Raw genomic sequence first — 14,748 nt, forward strand, 5'->3', positions numbered from 1 at the left:
TGACTGCCAGAATGCCATTTGCCATGCAATGAGTGTGTGTGCAAGAGTATTCTTGTTGCTGGACGGCGGGCGGTGAGGTGCATCGAAGCATCGTGGAGGAACCAGAATGTTCGATGAGGCGCCAAGACAAAAACGGAAGCAAAATTGGGAAATTTTCGCTCCAAAGAAAGCAGAAAGCTAAAAGGGCGATCCGTGACGACAGGCAAGGAGTGCCTAGTCTCGAATTATTATCACCTTTTTCTGAGATCAAGAAGAAGAGAAAAAGATAACCCGAGGACGAACAAGACCTCAATGTAAGTTGCACCTATGTAGGTTTTTTTTTTTTTTTTTTTTTTTCGTTGCTTGATTGGGCTTCTTGTTTTCACCCCTGCCCGCTGCCCCCCCCAGCCCATCGCACCCAGCCAGCATCACCAAAGAGGCCGCGATTGTGAGAGGGCGGATTCCTGACGCGCCTTGAAATCCCCAAGTGGCATCGACTGTCTCATTGGCCTCTGTGCTGCAGTCTAAAAAGTTTGCCTTGCGCGTTGCTGCCCCAAGGGAAGCTGTATTAAAGGGTGACTGTTTGCCCCCGCCCTCCATCCCACTTTGCTTGGGAACAGGAAAAAAAAAAGACCCACGTTCAGCTTCTAATATCTTATCAAGGTTTTTGATGCTTGAGTTTTCTTTAACCTACTCAACGCCCGCCTAGTCTGCCAAAGTACGATAATTTGTTCAAGACGAGTTCGCTGATCTTCTTGTTACTGACTTGATTTGCCCGTTGTATAGATTTTTTATTCTATCCTGCGTTGCTACCGACACCCCCGATCCTCTTTCGCCGGACGTTCCCCCTCATTTGTTTTTTCTTGCCTTGGCGCAGTCGAAGAGAAGTTTTGAAAATCGTTGTTCCTAGCCGCCATGAGTGTCGTCGGCATAGATATCGGCTCTATGAGCACCAAGATTGGTGTTGCGAGGAACAAGGGTATTGATATCGTGGGTGCTCCCCCTGTTTTGATTGCATTGTCGGTTGTCTGGTCTTTCGCTGGGTGTTGTCCTCCCGTTGAGCTATGCTCTCTGCTGTAAGCTGGCGTATGCTACTGCGGATGTGAATCGCTCTGCAAAAAAACTTTCACTGGCTTTGCTCTGACTGCTCGATTTTGTGTTCTTGTCTCACTGACCAAGGACTCTCCGCGAGGAGCAATTTTAGATCACAAATGAAGTTTCCAACCGATCCACCCCGTAGGTTTACGCTCCTTAACAACCTCGTGCATTCACTCAAAGTCGTTTACTGACGAAATATGCTTGCACTTTAGTTCCTTAGTGGCCTTTGGCCCCAAGAACAGATTTCTCGGCGAGGCCGCAAAAACCCAAGAGATCTCCAATTTGAAGAACACTGTCGCTTCCCTGAAGCTCCTTACCGGTCGATCGCTCAAAGATCCCGATGTCCAGCTGGAACAAGAATATAACAGCGCCAAATTGATCGACGTCAATGGCGAGGCCGGTGTCGAAGTCTCCTATCTCGGCAAGAAGGAGCAATTTACGGCCACCCAGCTAGTCGCGATGTATTTGGGTAAGATCAAGAGCACTGCTTCCGCTGAATTAAGGCAGCCAGTGTCCGATGTCGTTCTCAGCGTTCCTCCGTGGTTCACTGATTCCCAGCGGAGAGGCATGCTGGACGCCGCCCAGATTGCCGGATTAAATTGTCTTCGCCTGATCAATGATACTACCGCTATTGCTCTCGGGTACGGTATCACCAAGCTCGATCTCCCCGCGCCCGAGGAGAAACCAAGGCGCGTGGCCTTTGTTGACATTGGTCACTGCAACTACTCTTGTGCCATCGTTGAGTTCCGCAAAGGCGAATTGAATGTCAAGTCGGTCGCCTATGATCGCCATTTCGGAGGTCGATATTTTGATAAGGCTCTTGTGGATCATTTGGCCAAGGAATTCAAGGAGAAATTCAAGGTTGACATTAGAACAAACCAAAAAGCAATGGCGCGAACGCTCGCTGCTGCAGAGAAGTTGAAGAAGATTCTCTCTGCCAACGTGGCTGCCCCATTGAGTATCGAATGTCTCATGGATGATGTTGATGTTAAAGCATTCGTGAAGCGTGAAGAGATGGAAGAAATGGTCCGTCCGCTCCTTGATCGCGTCACTGTTCCTCTGGAACAGGCCCTCGCCGATGCGAAACTCAAGCCTGAAGACATTGACAGCATTGAAATGGTCGGTGGTTGTACACGTGTCCCCATCATCAAGGAGAAGATCAGTGAATTCTTTGGAAAGCCACTTTCTTTCACTCTCAACCAAGACGAGGCCGTCGCGCGAGGCTGTGCGTTCAGCTGTGCTATCCTCTCCCCCGTTTTCCGCGTTCGTGACTTCTCCGTACATGACATCGTCAACTACCCCATCGAATTCACCTGGGAGAAGTCTCCCGATATTCCCGATGAAGCAACATCCTTGACAGTCTTCAACAAAGGCAATGTCATGCCATCCACCAAGATCCTTACTTTCTATCGCAAGCAGCCATTTGACCTAGAAGCCCGCTATGCCAAGCCTGAGTTGATCCCCGGAAAGCCTAACCCCTGGATCGGCCGCTTCTCTGTCAAGAATGTGGTTGCGGACGCGAACGACGAGTTCATGGTATGCAAGCTCAAGGCGAGACTCAACCTGCACGGTGTGCTTAACGTCGAGACCGGCTACTATGTTGAGGATGTCGAGATTGAAGAGCCCATTCCGGAGGAAAAGAAGGAAGGTGATGTAAGTGCACGACCTAGCATTATGATCCCTACTGACTCATTGTCTTTTTCATGATCCCAAAGAAAAAGTTTTTTTCTAACGTGAAGAAACTTTTTACGCAGGCCATGGATACCGATGGTGCCAACGGTGACTCCGAGAAACCAAAGATGCGTAAAGTTAAGAAGCAAGTCCGCAAGGGCGACCTTCCTGTTATCAGCGGTACCGCGTCGCTTGACAAGTCCAAGGTGGAGGAATATACCGAAAAAGAGAATGCCATGCACATGGAAGATAAGCTTGTTGCGGATACCGAGGACAAGAAGAACGAACTCGAGTCCTACATTTACGAGCTGAGAGACAAGATTGATGGTGTTTACGCTGAATATTCAAATGATGAGGAGAAAGAGAAAGTCAAAGCCAAACTTGATCAAACAGAGGTACGTTCTAGAACCCTAACTACTTACCCCCTTTTTTTTTTTTTTTCTTCTTTTTTTTTTTTTTTTTTGGTTTTCACTGCCGCCAAGGACGGGCTAACAATGTTGTAGGATTGGCTATATGATGATGGTGAGGATACCACCAAGGCCGTTTATGTCGCCAAGATGGATGAGATTCGTTTCCTTGCTGGACCTATCATTCAGCGTCACCTCGATAAAATTGAAGCAGAGCGACAGGCTCAGCTGAAAGCCCAGGAAGAGGCGGCTGCAAAGAAGAGAGCCGAGGAAGAAGCGAAGAGGAAGGCAGAGGAGGAAGCCAAGAAGAAGGAGGCAGTGGACACGGAGATGAAGGACGCTGATGCCGATGCTCCGAAGGCTGGTAATAATGATGCTGAGATGGAAGAAGTCGAGTAGACGTGTGCATGGTTACTCCCGTTATGTTCCATCGGTTCTCCTTTTTATTCTAACTCCCCCCCGGCGTGCATGAAGAAGGTTTTAAAAGTCGCATCACCAGCTAGAATCATCCATCTGACTACAGAAATGATTACTCGGCGGACAGGCAGAGTGATTTCCCACTTAATTATGAGGCTGTTTTAGACATGAACTAGAGCAATGAATAATTATCGTCCCCTTTCCTCACTCTTCTTCCATCATTCGAGCTGTACAGTACAGAGTTCTCTGTCTGAGCAGCCCTTGGCCTTGCGTGTATTTGTTTGGCTGTTCGGTGGCCGCGAGCGAATCGACGGGAGACCAGGCTTGGGGCTTGTACCAAAGGGGAAATTGCCTCGGCAACTAGCAACCCCAGAGTCCCGCAGAACAAAGAACAATCGGGAGTCGGCTCGGCTGGCCAATTTCGTTGCGGTCGTACATACAAAAAGCCGAGCTCGTCGCTCGCATTGTCTCGTTTCCTTTCTCCTTCGTTTTTTATTTTTTTCAAGCTACTCTCTCTCTCTCTATAGCTATTCATTCATTCGCGTCTCCGTTTTCTTTTATCGGAAAGCTGTGAGTGTTGCTTTGGTTTCTTTTCTTTTCATCGTTGTGCCTCCCGCAGGGGTCTTGTTGCTATCCTGGCATGTACAGGACATACATTAACCGAGAAGCTGACGCGTGAGATAGGACGGTTCTTTATTCAATATACACATTCCAAGATGGCTCTTGAGAGATTAAATGCTGTCCTCCAGCAGTTGAAACCCGGCACGGGTGGAAGCAGTGTTGTTAATAAACTGTAAGTCCCAACAAACAAAGCCTCGCATGCTGTAGAAAAGATCCGTCGTCAGATATCATGTCGATATGGGTAAATCGAAGTTACCACCACAGCTGCTAACACGCTGTAATGCAGTTGCGAGAAGAACCCCGACGATGTTGTCATTACCGTCGCAGTTCGAAGCGCCATGACGAAGGGTTTCAAGGGTGGATTCAAGGATACAGACCTTGATATGCTTGTCTACGCTCTCATCAAGGAAGTGTTGGCTCGCTCTAAAATAGACCCTAGCTTGATCGAGGATGTATGCTTGGGAAATGTAAGGCATCATCCGTCAGCCCAGTTTATGAGCGATGTTGACCTCTTTTGCTTCATTTCTAGGCTCTCAATGGAAAGGCATCCTATCTTACCCGTACCGCTGCTCTCGCTGCTGGCATCCCACACACCGCTGGCGCCGCTGCCGTTAGCAGGTTTTGCTCATCCGGCTTGAAAGCCATCCAGGATGTTGCCTACCAGATCTCCCAAGGTTCCATCGACGTCGGTATCGCCCTCGGCGGAGAGTCGATGTCTCTTTCTCCCGACAGAGGCTTCCAGCCTGTTGATAACGAGGTTATGAAGTGCCAGGAGGCGCAGGACTGCACACAGCCCATGGGTCAGACATCAGAGAATGTCGGTGATGATTTCAACATCACCCGTGAGATGCAGGACCGCTACTCTGTGGAGTCCTTCAGAAGAGCCGAGGTCGCCCAGAAGTCAGGTTGGTTCGACGATGAAATTGTTCCCATTACGACAACTGTCAAGGATCCAAAGACTGGAGAAGTCAAGCAAATCGTCGTCTCTCGGGACGAGGGTCCTCGCTACGGCACCACCTACGAGGGCTTGAGCAAGATCCGTCCTGCATTCCCCCAGTTTGGAAATAAGACCACTGGTGGTAATGCCAGTCAGATCAGCGACGGAGGTATGCGGCCTTTTTTTATCTAACCAATCCACTTTTGACACACTCACTCGCTAACACCTGATAGTCGCTGCTGTTCTCCTTATGAAACGTTCCAAGGCCATTGAACTCGGTCAGCCCATCCTTGCCAAATTCGTTGGAGCCACCGTTGCTGGTGTTCCTCCAAGAATTATGGGTATCGGTCCTACCGCTGCCATCCCCAAGCTGCTCTCCAAGTTCAACCTCCGCAAGGACGATGTTGACATCTTCGAAATCAACGAGGCTTTTGCCTCCATGGCTGTGTATTGCGTTGACACACTTGGCCTCGACCACGCTAAGGTGAATCCTCGTGGTGGTGCCATTGCCTTGGGTCATCCTCTTGGATGCACGGGTGCAAGACAGGTTGTTACCATTTTGAGCGAGGCAAAGAGAACCAAGGCAAAGGTCCTTGTGACAAGTATGTGTATTGGAACTGGCCAGGGCATGGCTGGTTTGTTTATAAATGAGCAGAATTAAGCAAGATACAAGAAGTTATGATGTGTGATGTTATTTTTTTTCTCTTTCATAATGTATGTATGTGGTTGGGTTAAGCAACGAGATGCTAGTTATGAGGGTATATATACGAAGTTTACCGCCATCCAAAATGGCATGGTATCACAAAAACAAATAATAATCAGTCAGTTCTGAGTATCGCTTCCTCCTTCATCTATGTTCTTCTCCTTAGATTTGGCAGACATTCGCGATTCAGCCGCTCTTGCCAAGATCTCCCGCCGGCTCAATCCAGCTCCCGCTGCGCCCCCAGTCTCTCCCAACCCGCCAAGCACGAATTCTCCGCCAGTCCAACCCCCATGATCCATTACTTCTCCACCGCTCTTCATCTCTTCCCAATCCGCCGGATTGTAAAACTCCTCTTCTGTTAACCTTTTTCCACCTTTACCCCAATAATCTGCACTCTCAACTTCCTTCTCAATACGTGCCGTCAGATTCCAGAAATCACGATCATGCTCGCTATGCACGCAATGCGCCAGCTCATGGCACAGCGTTTTGCGAATCGTTCGGTAGTCTCTGTATCCATCGTACGCGTCCGTGCGCAGACGCAGCTCGATGGCTTCGCCCTTGTTTCGGTTGAGGCCTAGAGTGCGCGATGAGAGGGTCGTGTGCTCGACCGGGTTCATCTCTGTGAGTAGGGGGACCGAAAATCTGTGTTTGGTCATCGCAGCGCGGATTCCTGGGTCATCACGCAGGCGGACGAGGTAGGCCAGGCTGCGATCGGGGTTGGGGAGATAAGGGAGTGGAAGGAGTCTGTGGAATGTGTATTGTGACGATGAAGATGACTGGACTTGTGTGCGGTGGGTGGATAGAGGCTTTGCAGATTTGATAGCAGACTCGCGGCGTTGATGCTGTTGGCGTTGATGATCGGAAGTTGACTTGTTGAGGGAGGTGATTTCTGAAGAGGTACTCCCGAGGAGGTTTATTTTGAACCGCGGGGAGTTTACAGGAAATGAGGAGAGTAAGATGGGAGAAAACGGAAACTTCTGCAGTCCTGGTTTCGGGGAAATCAAGAGTTTCTGATTCTCGGCAGGTATATGAAAGACCTCTGATATGAGTGCTGAGAGGTCTTGTAGGGTTGATGTAGGAGGCAATGAAAGGTCATGAACTTCGCCGTGGTAGTGGACTTTGAAAGAAGTAGATTCACCCAAGATATTATGCTCCTCTGAAGGAGCGACATGAAGGCCATCCATTGCTAAGGTCCTTTGTGCTGCAACGCGATTTGCAAGTAAGGCAGCGGTTTAAAAGCCATTGTCAGTTCTCGTCCCGCCAAAGCACGTCTCCAGATTGCTGTTGCTGGTGGAAGTGTGGAGAATATTCTCCGTGTTAGTAATCGGATCTTATCTTAACTCCGAGATCCGAGTTTATCTTATCTCGCCGATCCAGCTGTGCCCGGTACGGACTATTCTGTAGGCCATCTGAGGACAGTTATACTGCCAAAAACTTGTATATACATTCACAGAGCCTAGTATCTAGATTGAGAGAGATTTGTACCTTCTACAAGCATACTGTCCCTTCCAGAGAGAAAAGAGACCCATATTCGCTTGAGAAGATGTTCATATGTCATGGATGCTCCCGACAAGCAGCCACCACGTGACAGTTCTCTACGCTAAAAAGCCCGTGTGCGCCCAGCTCTGGCTGATTGAGTGTTTTCTCGTCTCCATCACACCTCAAAAAGGTAACTGTTGACGGGAAACGTTCAAGAATATGTCCCTGAAAATGAGAATTGTTCCTGAACCTGATGGACACCGGTACAGCTCCAGTGCTCCAATAATACCAGGAATCCAGGATGCAGAAGCCCCGAATATATATGGCCAAGTTGTCAAGATAAAGAAAAAGAAGGGAGAGGGAAAAAAGGACAAAATAAAAAGAATAATAAAAATAACAACATAAGGGGTGGAGTTTGTTGCACCACTGATTGACTTACCCTTAGTTCAATAGAGCAACCTACACAGAATTAGGCCAGAGACCATGCATTCCTGCAGTTTAAGCCCGACTGATGGGCCTCAAATAACGGGCCATCGCGTGCATTTTACTGATCAATTCCTGATCCCTCGTCACGAGTTTGGATGGACTAAGGGATACTTCCGGGCCAGAGGAAAATAGCCCTGGCAATTTGATATATACCCGTTCGTGAATCGCAAAAGTAGTCAACTGGGTTGCGACCGTTAACCCATAGGTGTCCATGATTCTTGGAGCATCCACCTGGCTCGGCCTCGAGTACGTTTTTCGCGCTCGATTTTCTTCATCGTTTCTTTGTCAGAAACCCATTCCTTTAAATCAGGGACCCACTTGTGGCTGCGAAGGGATTAGAGACATAAAACTTCACCGGAAAAAGAGGTTCTGGTTTGAAACACGGAGCCACTCACTTCTCATATTCCGTCAAGATCAGAGCCTTGTGTCCGTATTCCTTAATCAAAATCTCATCATACTCGTATGGGATCTTGACGGGGACACCCTCAAAGGTGCTTTCTCGCATTGGGTAGAGGTCTGTGATCTTATATTTATGGAAGTTCTTGCAGGAGAGTACTCCACGCTCCCCGACTGGGTCTAGTTCACTGAGACCAGTGATATCGATATAGAGACCGTTTCGAATGTCGATCCACCGCGCATCGATTATGTTTTGACCGTCTCCGTGCTCTCTCTCTCTCGACCATGGATTGACGTCTAGAAGATACTTTCGCTGCGTGTTCTTGTCCAGGCGATAAGTATATATTGTTTGGTTCAGATGATCCCCCATATATGCCAGTGTCGCGCCGGTGACTTGCGTATCTACATCCCAGTCCCATGGTAGGATCTTGGCTGGTGGTTAGCCCTTCATGTCTGAGTGCAACGGGGAAGCTCTTTAGACGCCAGTTGCGGCATAGGAACTGGCGCTACTGACCTTCCCATTCCACCACCAGCCAAGCAGTGTTCCGTGTGCGATCCAAGTATCCAGCTCTTTTTCCCTGAAAAACTGCAAATACGCACCGATCATGTGGGTCAAGGTGTTTGTGCGCTCCTCATAGCTGACCACGCCCTTAAAATATCTGAGATCATAATGGCCCAGGATATCGTCTCGACCCGGCTCGTGGAAATACTTGTTTGCTTCTGGATCCAATATGTTGCGTAGCTCCAGGAGGACTTGCGGAAGTGCAACGGCCGTCTGCCACGCGATAGCGGTAACAAGCAGCGCCCACTTATATTTCATATCGCCCTTTCAATTCAGCTCTCCGTGATCGACCCTTCATCCAGCACATGGGAGCACGGCGCGGTTTCACGACAAGCAGCACGGCACGAGAGCAAACAGATATAACAGTGAGTGCGAGCGGGACGGTTGAGTTGCGAGATTGAGAAGCATCTACGGAGTAAAAGATAACTATTGAAATACGACCTTGAGGAATCCGCAAAGGTTTTGAAGAAAAAAGTCGGAGAGCAAGAGCCCAACCATCAGTTTCAACAGGCCAATAATTTCAGCTCACCTTTCACTAGCTCTTCAGCGGCGGAGTGGAGAGTTTTCTTGAGCACTGGCTAGTTAATGATTGGGTGATGCCTGGGAGGGTCTTCCATGCCAAGGATTGCTGCTTAATTCTGGATCTTTTCGAAATAATCTGGCTTGCCGGGAGATCCGTTGTTGCATGGCTATGTTGGAGCGGTCGTCCAGGTCTTTGGCCTTGTAGGAGGGATGACGTTTTTGGGGCAAAGTTGAGCTTACAGCCCTGCAGGTGTGGCTTCGACAGAGGGAGTACGTGATTACGGAGTACGGAGTACACAATTCGCAAAGCGAACTCATGTCACTACAGAAATGACAACGGTTTTAAGTATGATGATCTTGTTGGCTGGTACGGGGGTCGAATGTGGGTCAATCCCATATCGATGTCCGCCTCAGGAGCCAGCCCTAAGCTTGCTAACATCTTGGTGCAGTGGCCTTATCATTTGCTTTCCGTCTCCTCTGTAGAGTTCACGGACAGAGTAAGAGGGGGGAAATATCAAATGATGATGTCCCCATGATATCTTAGCGTGTTCATGTAGTTTCGGCTCAACTAGTACGGGGCAAAGTGTGAAAATTGAGACGATATCAATTCAGGCTGTGGCTTGGCAGGTGCAGGGATGCTCAATGACTCGCACATAAGCTCACGCGACAGCAATTCTGGCAACGCACAATTCTTGTTTTGTCATGAAAACACCGGATTTCCCAGTAGTACTCTTTTTTAGCAACTGAGACTTCACCTACCACTGTGATTTTAATTTGTGTGAAAGATGTATCACTTGAAGCTTGGTGGGTATTAATGAAGAGATTGCCTTCAGCCTTTCTTATCAGAATGATTCACGGATGGCCCCCCATTCAGCTCTATGACAGCTGGCATCCAGGAAATTGGCCCCTTGTCCTTGTATCCATCAGCCTCGGTCGCTAACTAGGTAGATATTGGCCCATTCCCAGACTTACCAGACTCTCCGAATGGACAGTTTCTGTGGCTATGATTCAACCAATATGGCCTCATGCAGGTAACAATCTAGGATATCCATACCAGTGCTTTTTTTTTTTTTTTTTTTTTTCCCTTTTTCTTTGCCCCTGAGGACTCAAGGCAACGGCAGACTGACCCTATTCCGTCTTGGCTTTACAAGGCGATAGGAGCTAAATTTGAGTGTCAGTTGAATTTTAGAGACACAAGCACATTTACTCAGAGCTTAGATCGAGCTTGAGATGGACCGGAAAAGGGTAATACTCCGCACGGGAAATAATTGAGGACTGTTTCTGTTCCGGACGGGGTGTAGTTGGAGATAGTACGGAGCCTTACTACGAAGTAGACGGGGTTAGAACAGAAAAGAAAAAAAAAAAAAGGAACGAAATTCTACGCCTTATCATCCTTTATTGATTCCAACCTTCATCCTCCAAACCTCAGAACAGAAACATAAGGAAGGGAGCTAGTGGTTCTCGAAAGCCGAAGCACCATCTAAAGGCTGGTGGGTGGACTGCTTGGCCGACTCATGATACGGGAAATCCAAGATGTGTGAATGAGGCCCATGCAGGGGGAGGGGATCCTGACCCGTTTACGAAACAGCAAAATCCTACGCTGGACAAAGACTTGAACTGCGAAACCAATGGTTCCGTAATAACTAAAAAGAGCACATTTACTCCATGTATATATAGCGTAATCTGCCAACCAATTGACACTTATACAGACCATTGACTGGGAAAAACGCACCGGGAAACTATCCCTGGAGGGTATTACAGGCACGTGTCCCCCAAGATATAGTAGCAACGGGGAAAACGGTACATCGCCGAAAAGAACGCCTGACCAGCTTTATGCAAGGGCTTTGGATGTGCGCCTGGTAAATATTACTGGGAGCCTTCATCATTACTGCTAACAACACTGCCAACTTCAGACCAGCTGACTGGAGTGTACAAATTGTCGCGGTCCCGGCCCAAATCGCTCAACGTACCGTCTGAAGTAGTATCAAATGCCTCGTTTTGGATATGGCTAAGACTGGATGCTATAGACGGCGTGGAAGACACCTCGTGGGCCCAGACGTTTTCTGAAAAGCCGGTAGGAGCAGAGCGTGCGGGACCGGCAAAATCCCCAGTCAGGTGATCAGGGTGAGCATAGTAAAAACCTTCTTCCGTATGACTGGAAGCTGTGGGAGAAGCCACGGGTAGATGATCGGAAGGAGTGTCCTGTATGATCTCTGGCTGGCTGTGTAAAGAAAAGGATAATTCTGACTCAGAGAATTCCGACGTTGGTGTCAAGTCCACCAAAGACTCTGAAGGATGATTAGAAGTCGTTTCTGAGAGTGCCGGTATAAGGAGCCTATTTCTGCTGATTTCTTCAAATAATTCACGATGCTGTTCTGGGTTAACTGTCGAACCGACATTGGATATCGATGGAGCAAAATCGCAACTTCTATTGAGGAATCGACTGGTAGGCTCAGCGGCAGTGATCTCGACTCCAGTGGATTTAGATTCAGAGTCGCTGATCTTGTCATCTTCTACTGATGGCTTTAGTCGACCCTCACTATCGACGAGGGCATCAAAATTGCTGCTGCTGGTTATAGGAGCTCGATGCCGCTTGCAAGATGACAGAAGTTCACGACGACGTTGTATATCTTCCCGCACTTTCCTCCTTCTGAGTTCGGCTTGTTCTCCTAGCTCTTCTGTCATAGAGATATCATCTCTCCTCTGGGATACATGAGAGGTAAGCTCATCTCCCCAATTGTTCAGCGTTAATGCTATCTTCCGACGGGAGGATCGGAGCCATTCCTGAAGCTGAGGGCTCTCATAGACAGCAATACCTGCAGCAACGAGAACTGAAACCGTAATCACAATACCTAAAGATTCAAGCACATCAGCTGTGAAAGCTTCCTTGGAGGAGCGTGGCCTCCAAAACAGAATAGAGGCGTTGATTCAACAAATTTCGCGCAGAGAGCGGTGAGGGGCTCCAAAAGAGGGGGAAAAGGGAAGGGGGGCAACCCGACCTTTGGCCAAAGGGGCTGACATGTTGTGTCGTGGTGGACAGTCCAGAGCATTCCCAGTCTCTGCTTTGGGTTGGGGGGGAAGTTAGAAGGAAAAATGAAGCGCCTGGGGGGAGAAGGATCTGAAGCAGGACTGCGTATTATTCTGCTGCCTTGATTGCGGTGCTCGGAGGGAGCTTATCTTGTTATCGGCCGATGGGGCGGTTGCATGACTCAGCAGATGAGCATCTGGGCTTCTCTCGAACTCAACGCACTGGAGACGCGGGTTCTTCTTGATTCAACTGGATTGACAGGCCAATTCTGATTGTTTGAGGTGTACGCAACGAAAGCGATAGAAATGTCCCGTCCCACTATCTCCGCCCAGCGGAATCTCTCGTTAACCGAGGAGTTGGAGAGGCTAGAACAGCAAATAACATTGACACTCCAAGGTAAACAAATTCAAGCTTGGTGGTAGGTGTGATGGAGTGCTGATATGTAGAGTTATAGAAATCGACCATAACTTCAGCAAGGCTCATCGAATTGTGACCTCAAGCATACTGCCGGTTGTCGAACAATACGCGGAACAATCGCGCGACGTGTGGGAAGCATCAAAAGTAAGCATATCTCTGCAACTGAAAGTATTGACAATTACTAACGATGATCTCCTTCAGTTCTGGAAACAATTTTTCGAGTCGAGCGCTAATGTCTCTCTATCTGGATACGAGGAACAGCCGTTAGATGAGAGTGGACATGACATCACGGCCACTGAGGACTCAACGGACATAACCCACACAACCCTTGACGAAGAGGCCGAATCGTATTCCTACGATACGGCCACTTCTGGTCATCTAGATGTTGATCATCGCGATGCAGAACCGGATATCTCTGGCCTATCTATTTCAGATTCTCATAGTACCCCCCGAGCTAGTGATTACGTTAAATCACACGAGGATAGCTCCGTTGACTATAGCTTAACATCCGACGGGCTTGACGAAGGAGTGTCATCAATCGAAACGCCATCTCAAATGAACAAACCCACCCCATCCACGCCCGGAAGAGATCCAACTAGGCGCCCTCGGAATATTCCAACGACACCTGGATCTGCTGTGTTTCCTCCTCCTACCTCGTTAAAGTCAAACAAGACCAAAATGGACCCAGTTCTTCACCGCACGCTTGACAAGACATATCGTGTTCAAGCGACACCGCTTGGAGGCTCTCGCACGTTGTTTAAAGCACGGCATGGGCCTACGACTCCTAAATCGCGTTACAACATCGAATATTCGCCTCTTTCCAGCCCAGAGCTTGAGGCTCCCAAGCTTCACTCAGAAATATTTTCTTCTCCAGTTGCCCCTGAATCTTCCAAACGCCCCCGTAGACCGAGCAACCCTGGTAACCCAAAGCCAGGAATTAGCGTTTTCACTCCCGCCAAGCCGAGGATGCACCGTCAGAGCCTCTGGGACAGCGATGATGATTTGGACGACGACAACGTTGACCCTACCGCCTTCTTCGGGCACAGTCCACCGAAAACAATGCAATTCCATGTTCCACAAAGTAAACTGCTCAAAACGCCCGGTATGCTCTCGTTATATGTTTGCATGAATTTTTACTGTCATGAGTCGTTTCATCTGTTTAAACTGACGTGACATATAGCGAAGGAAGCCTCGAAGCGCATAGTATCAGATCTTTTGCATACAGCTGGTGCTGGAGACACGACTGAGGAGTTTGATAACTTTGAATATAGTCCCACCGTTGTTCGTCGGATGGAGGGATTAGATGATGATACGTTCTGAGTCGCGAGAGAAAGAACGGATGAATTCTGCTATACCATAAACGTGGTATGGAGCAGATGTGCGAAGAATTATACGGCCATATGCAGCGGAAAATGCAATCCCAAGCGCAACATTGACAGATCTATCTCGCCTGGAAAAATACTTCGATATCAAACGTCCCTTTGCATATGCATGTTTGCCATTTCTACATCATTGTCTTCAGCTATACGAAGTAAATATATAATGCGTGTGGAGTACTACATACATACAAGCATGACCCATAGCAGCATTACCTAGCCAAATGCACGAGGCGCAACAAAGGTAGATTCCCTTGGATTTCACGCAGCACTCGAGACATGCATATTCGTAGGACTACTCCGTATAGAAGCCAAATCCAGCCATTGGCTGGTGGAAAGCAATCTTGAGAGATGATTTAAGCGTCTATTAACTGCAGCATATCCATACAGTACACGCATACATACATACAATAATATATCTGGCCTATGGACAGGTGTAGCAGGTGAAAAGACTTCTTAAGGGACAGCACGAAGATAATTTTCGAAGTTCTCCGTATGCAGTATTCGGGAATAGAAGTGTCGCTGCCACTCAAACATGTGGTTTCAAAAAAGAAGGGGGCGAGGGAAAGGGGTAACCGTGGCATGAGGAAAATTCAGCCAACACTCACACCTGGGGGCATTTCATAACCGTCTCAAAAAGCAAAACTGA

At 48.3% G+C, this 14,748-nt stretch overlaps 6 protein-coding genes across 6 annotated transcripts; 3 read left to right on the forward strand and 3 right to left on the reverse strand.

Annotated features, from left to right (window-relative positions):
- The first annotated feature begins 183 nt into the window (after positions 1 to 183).
- SSE1 (adenyl-nucleotide exchange factor sse1) lies at positions 184 to 3,779 on the forward strand. Its single transcript, XM_066125047.1, has 6 exons — positions 184 to 697; positions 766 to 969; positions 1,184 to 1,215; positions 1,290 to 2,730; positions 2,832 to 3,143; positions 3,252 to 3,779. The coding sequence occupies exons 2-6, from the start codon at positions 895 to 897 to the stop codon at positions 3,552 to 3,554; spliced, it is 2,163 nt and encodes a 720-aa protein (XP_065981128.1). The 5' UTR covers positions 184 to 697; positions 766 to 894; the 3' UTR covers positions 3,555 to 3,779.
- A 269-nt stretch (positions 3,780 to 4,048) lies between these two features.
- D8B26_005955 (uncharacterized protein) lies at positions 4,049 to 6,273 on the forward strand. The gene is made up of 5 exons (XM_003070026.2): positions 4,049 to 4,142; positions 4,257 to 4,365; positions 4,480 to 4,660; positions 4,723 to 5,299; positions 5,364 to 6,273. Exons 2-5 carry the CDS (start codon positions 4,289 to 4,291, stop codon positions 5,789 to 5,791), a joined length of 1,263 nt encoding a protein of 420 aa, XP_003070072.1. The 5' UTR covers positions 4,049 to 4,142; positions 4,257 to 4,288; the 3' UTR covers positions 5,792 to 6,273.
- D8B26_005956 (uncharacterized protein) lies at positions 5,953 to 7,017 on the reverse strand (the record flags this gene model as incomplete). The annotated part of the gene is made up of 1 exon (XM_003070025.2): positions 5,953 to 7,017. One exon carries the CDS (start codon positions 7,015 to 7,017, stop codon positions 5,953 to 5,955), a length of 1,065 nt encoding a protein of 354 aa, XP_003070071.2.
- Positions 7,018 to 7,252: 235 nt separating this feature from the next.
- D8B26_005957 (uncharacterized protein) lies at positions 7,253 to 9,174 on the reverse strand. The gene is made up of 3 exons (XM_003070024.2): positions 8,709 to 9,174; positions 8,194 to 8,621; positions 7,253 to 8,122 (listed from the first exon to the last, which is right to left on the reverse strand). Exons 1-3 carry the CDS (start codon positions 9,012 to 9,014, stop codon positions 7,993 to 7,995), a joined length of 864 nt encoding a protein of 287 aa, XP_003070070.1. The 5' UTR covers positions 9,015 to 9,174; the 3' UTR covers positions 7,253 to 7,992.
- Positions 9,175 to 10,937: 1,763 nt separating this feature from the next.
- On the reverse strand, positions 10,938 to 12,390 carry D8B26_005958 (uncharacterized protein). Its single transcript, XM_003070023.2, has 2 exons — positions 12,278 to 12,390; positions 10,938 to 12,130 (listed from the first exon to the last, which is right to left on the reverse strand). Exons 1-2 carry the CDS (start codon positions 12,297 to 12,299, stop codon positions 11,145 to 11,147), a joined length of 1,008 nt encoding a protein of 335 aa, XP_003070069.2. The 5' UTR covers positions 12,300 to 12,390; the 3' UTR covers positions 10,938 to 11,144.
- A 158-nt stretch (positions 12,391 to 12,548) lies between these two features.
- On the forward strand, positions 12,549 to 14,237 carry ASK1 (DASH complex subunit ask1). The gene is made up of 4 exons (XM_003070022.2): positions 12,549 to 12,702; positions 12,761 to 12,867; positions 12,925 to 13,825; positions 13,904 to 14,237. Exons 1-4 carry the CDS (start codon positions 12,612 to 12,614, stop codon positions 14,041 to 14,043), a joined length of 1,239 nt encoding a protein of 412 aa, XP_003070068.2. The 5' UTR covers positions 12,549 to 12,611; the 3' UTR covers positions 14,044 to 14,237.
- The last annotated feature ends 511 nt before the right edge of the window (positions 14,238 to 14,748 follow it).

This window comes from Coccidioides posadasii, chromosome 3, assembly GCF_018416015.2.
Source record: "Coccidioides posadasii str. Silveira chromosome 3, complete sequence".
NCBI lineage: Eukaryota > Fungi > Ascomycota > Eurotiomycetes > Onygenales > Onygenaceae > Coccidioides > Coccidioides posadasii.

Coding starts and splice junctions, on each gene's coding strand:
- SSE1 (XM_066125047.1), top strand. CDS start 895: ATGAGTGTCGTCGGCATAGATATCGGCTCTATGAGCACCAAGATTGGT. Junction 970..1,183: donor GGAACAAGGGTATTGATATC/GTGGGTGCTCCC, acceptor GAGCAATTTTAG/ATCACAAATGAAGTTTCCAA. Junction 2,731..2,831: donor AGGAAAAGAAGGAAGGTGAT/GTAAGTGCACGA, acceptor CTTTTTACGCAG/GCCATGGATACCGATGGTGC.
- D8B26_005955 (XM_003070026.2), top strand. CDS start 4,289: ATGGCTCTTGAGAGATTAAATGCTGTCCTCCAGCAGTTGAAACCCGGC. Junction 4,366..4,479: donor AGCAGTGTTGTTAATAAACT/GTAAGTCCCAAC, acceptor GCTGTAATGCAG/TTGCGAGAAGAACCCCGACG. Junction 5,300..5,363: donor CAGTCAGATCAGCGACGGAG/GTATGCGGCCTT, acceptor AACACCTGATAG/TCGCTGCTGTTCTCCTTATG.
- D8B26_005957 (XM_003070024.2), bottom strand. CDS start 9,014: ATGAAATATAAGTGGGCGCTGCTTGTTACCGCTATCGCGTGGCAGACG. Junction 8,622..8,708: donor GCTGGTGGTGGAATGGGAAG/GTCAGTAGCGCC, acceptor CCACCAGCCAAG/ATCCTACCATGGGACTGGGA. Junction 8,123..8,193: donor ATCTTGACGGAATATGAGAA/GTGAGTGGCTCC, acceptor ATCCCTTCGCAG/CCACAAGTGGGTCCCTGATT.
- D8B26_005958 (XM_003070023.2), bottom strand. CDS start 12,299: ATGTCAGCCCCTTTGGCCAAAG. Junction 12,131..12,277: donor GTCAGCCCCTTTGGCCAAAG/GTCGGGTTGCCC, acceptor TTGAATCTTTAG/GTATTGTGATTACGGTTTCA.
- ASK1 (XM_003070022.2), top strand. CDS start 12,612: ATGTCCCGTCCCACTATCTCCGCCCAGCGGAATCTCTCGTTAACCGAG. Junction 12,703..12,760: donor AATAACATTGACACTCCAAG/GTAAACAAATTC, acceptor GTAGAGTTATAG/AAATCGACCATAACTTCAGC. Junction 13,826..13,903: donor TAAACTGCTCAAAACGCCCG/GTATGCTCTCGT, acceptor CGTGACATATAG/CGAAGGAAGCCTCGAAGCGC.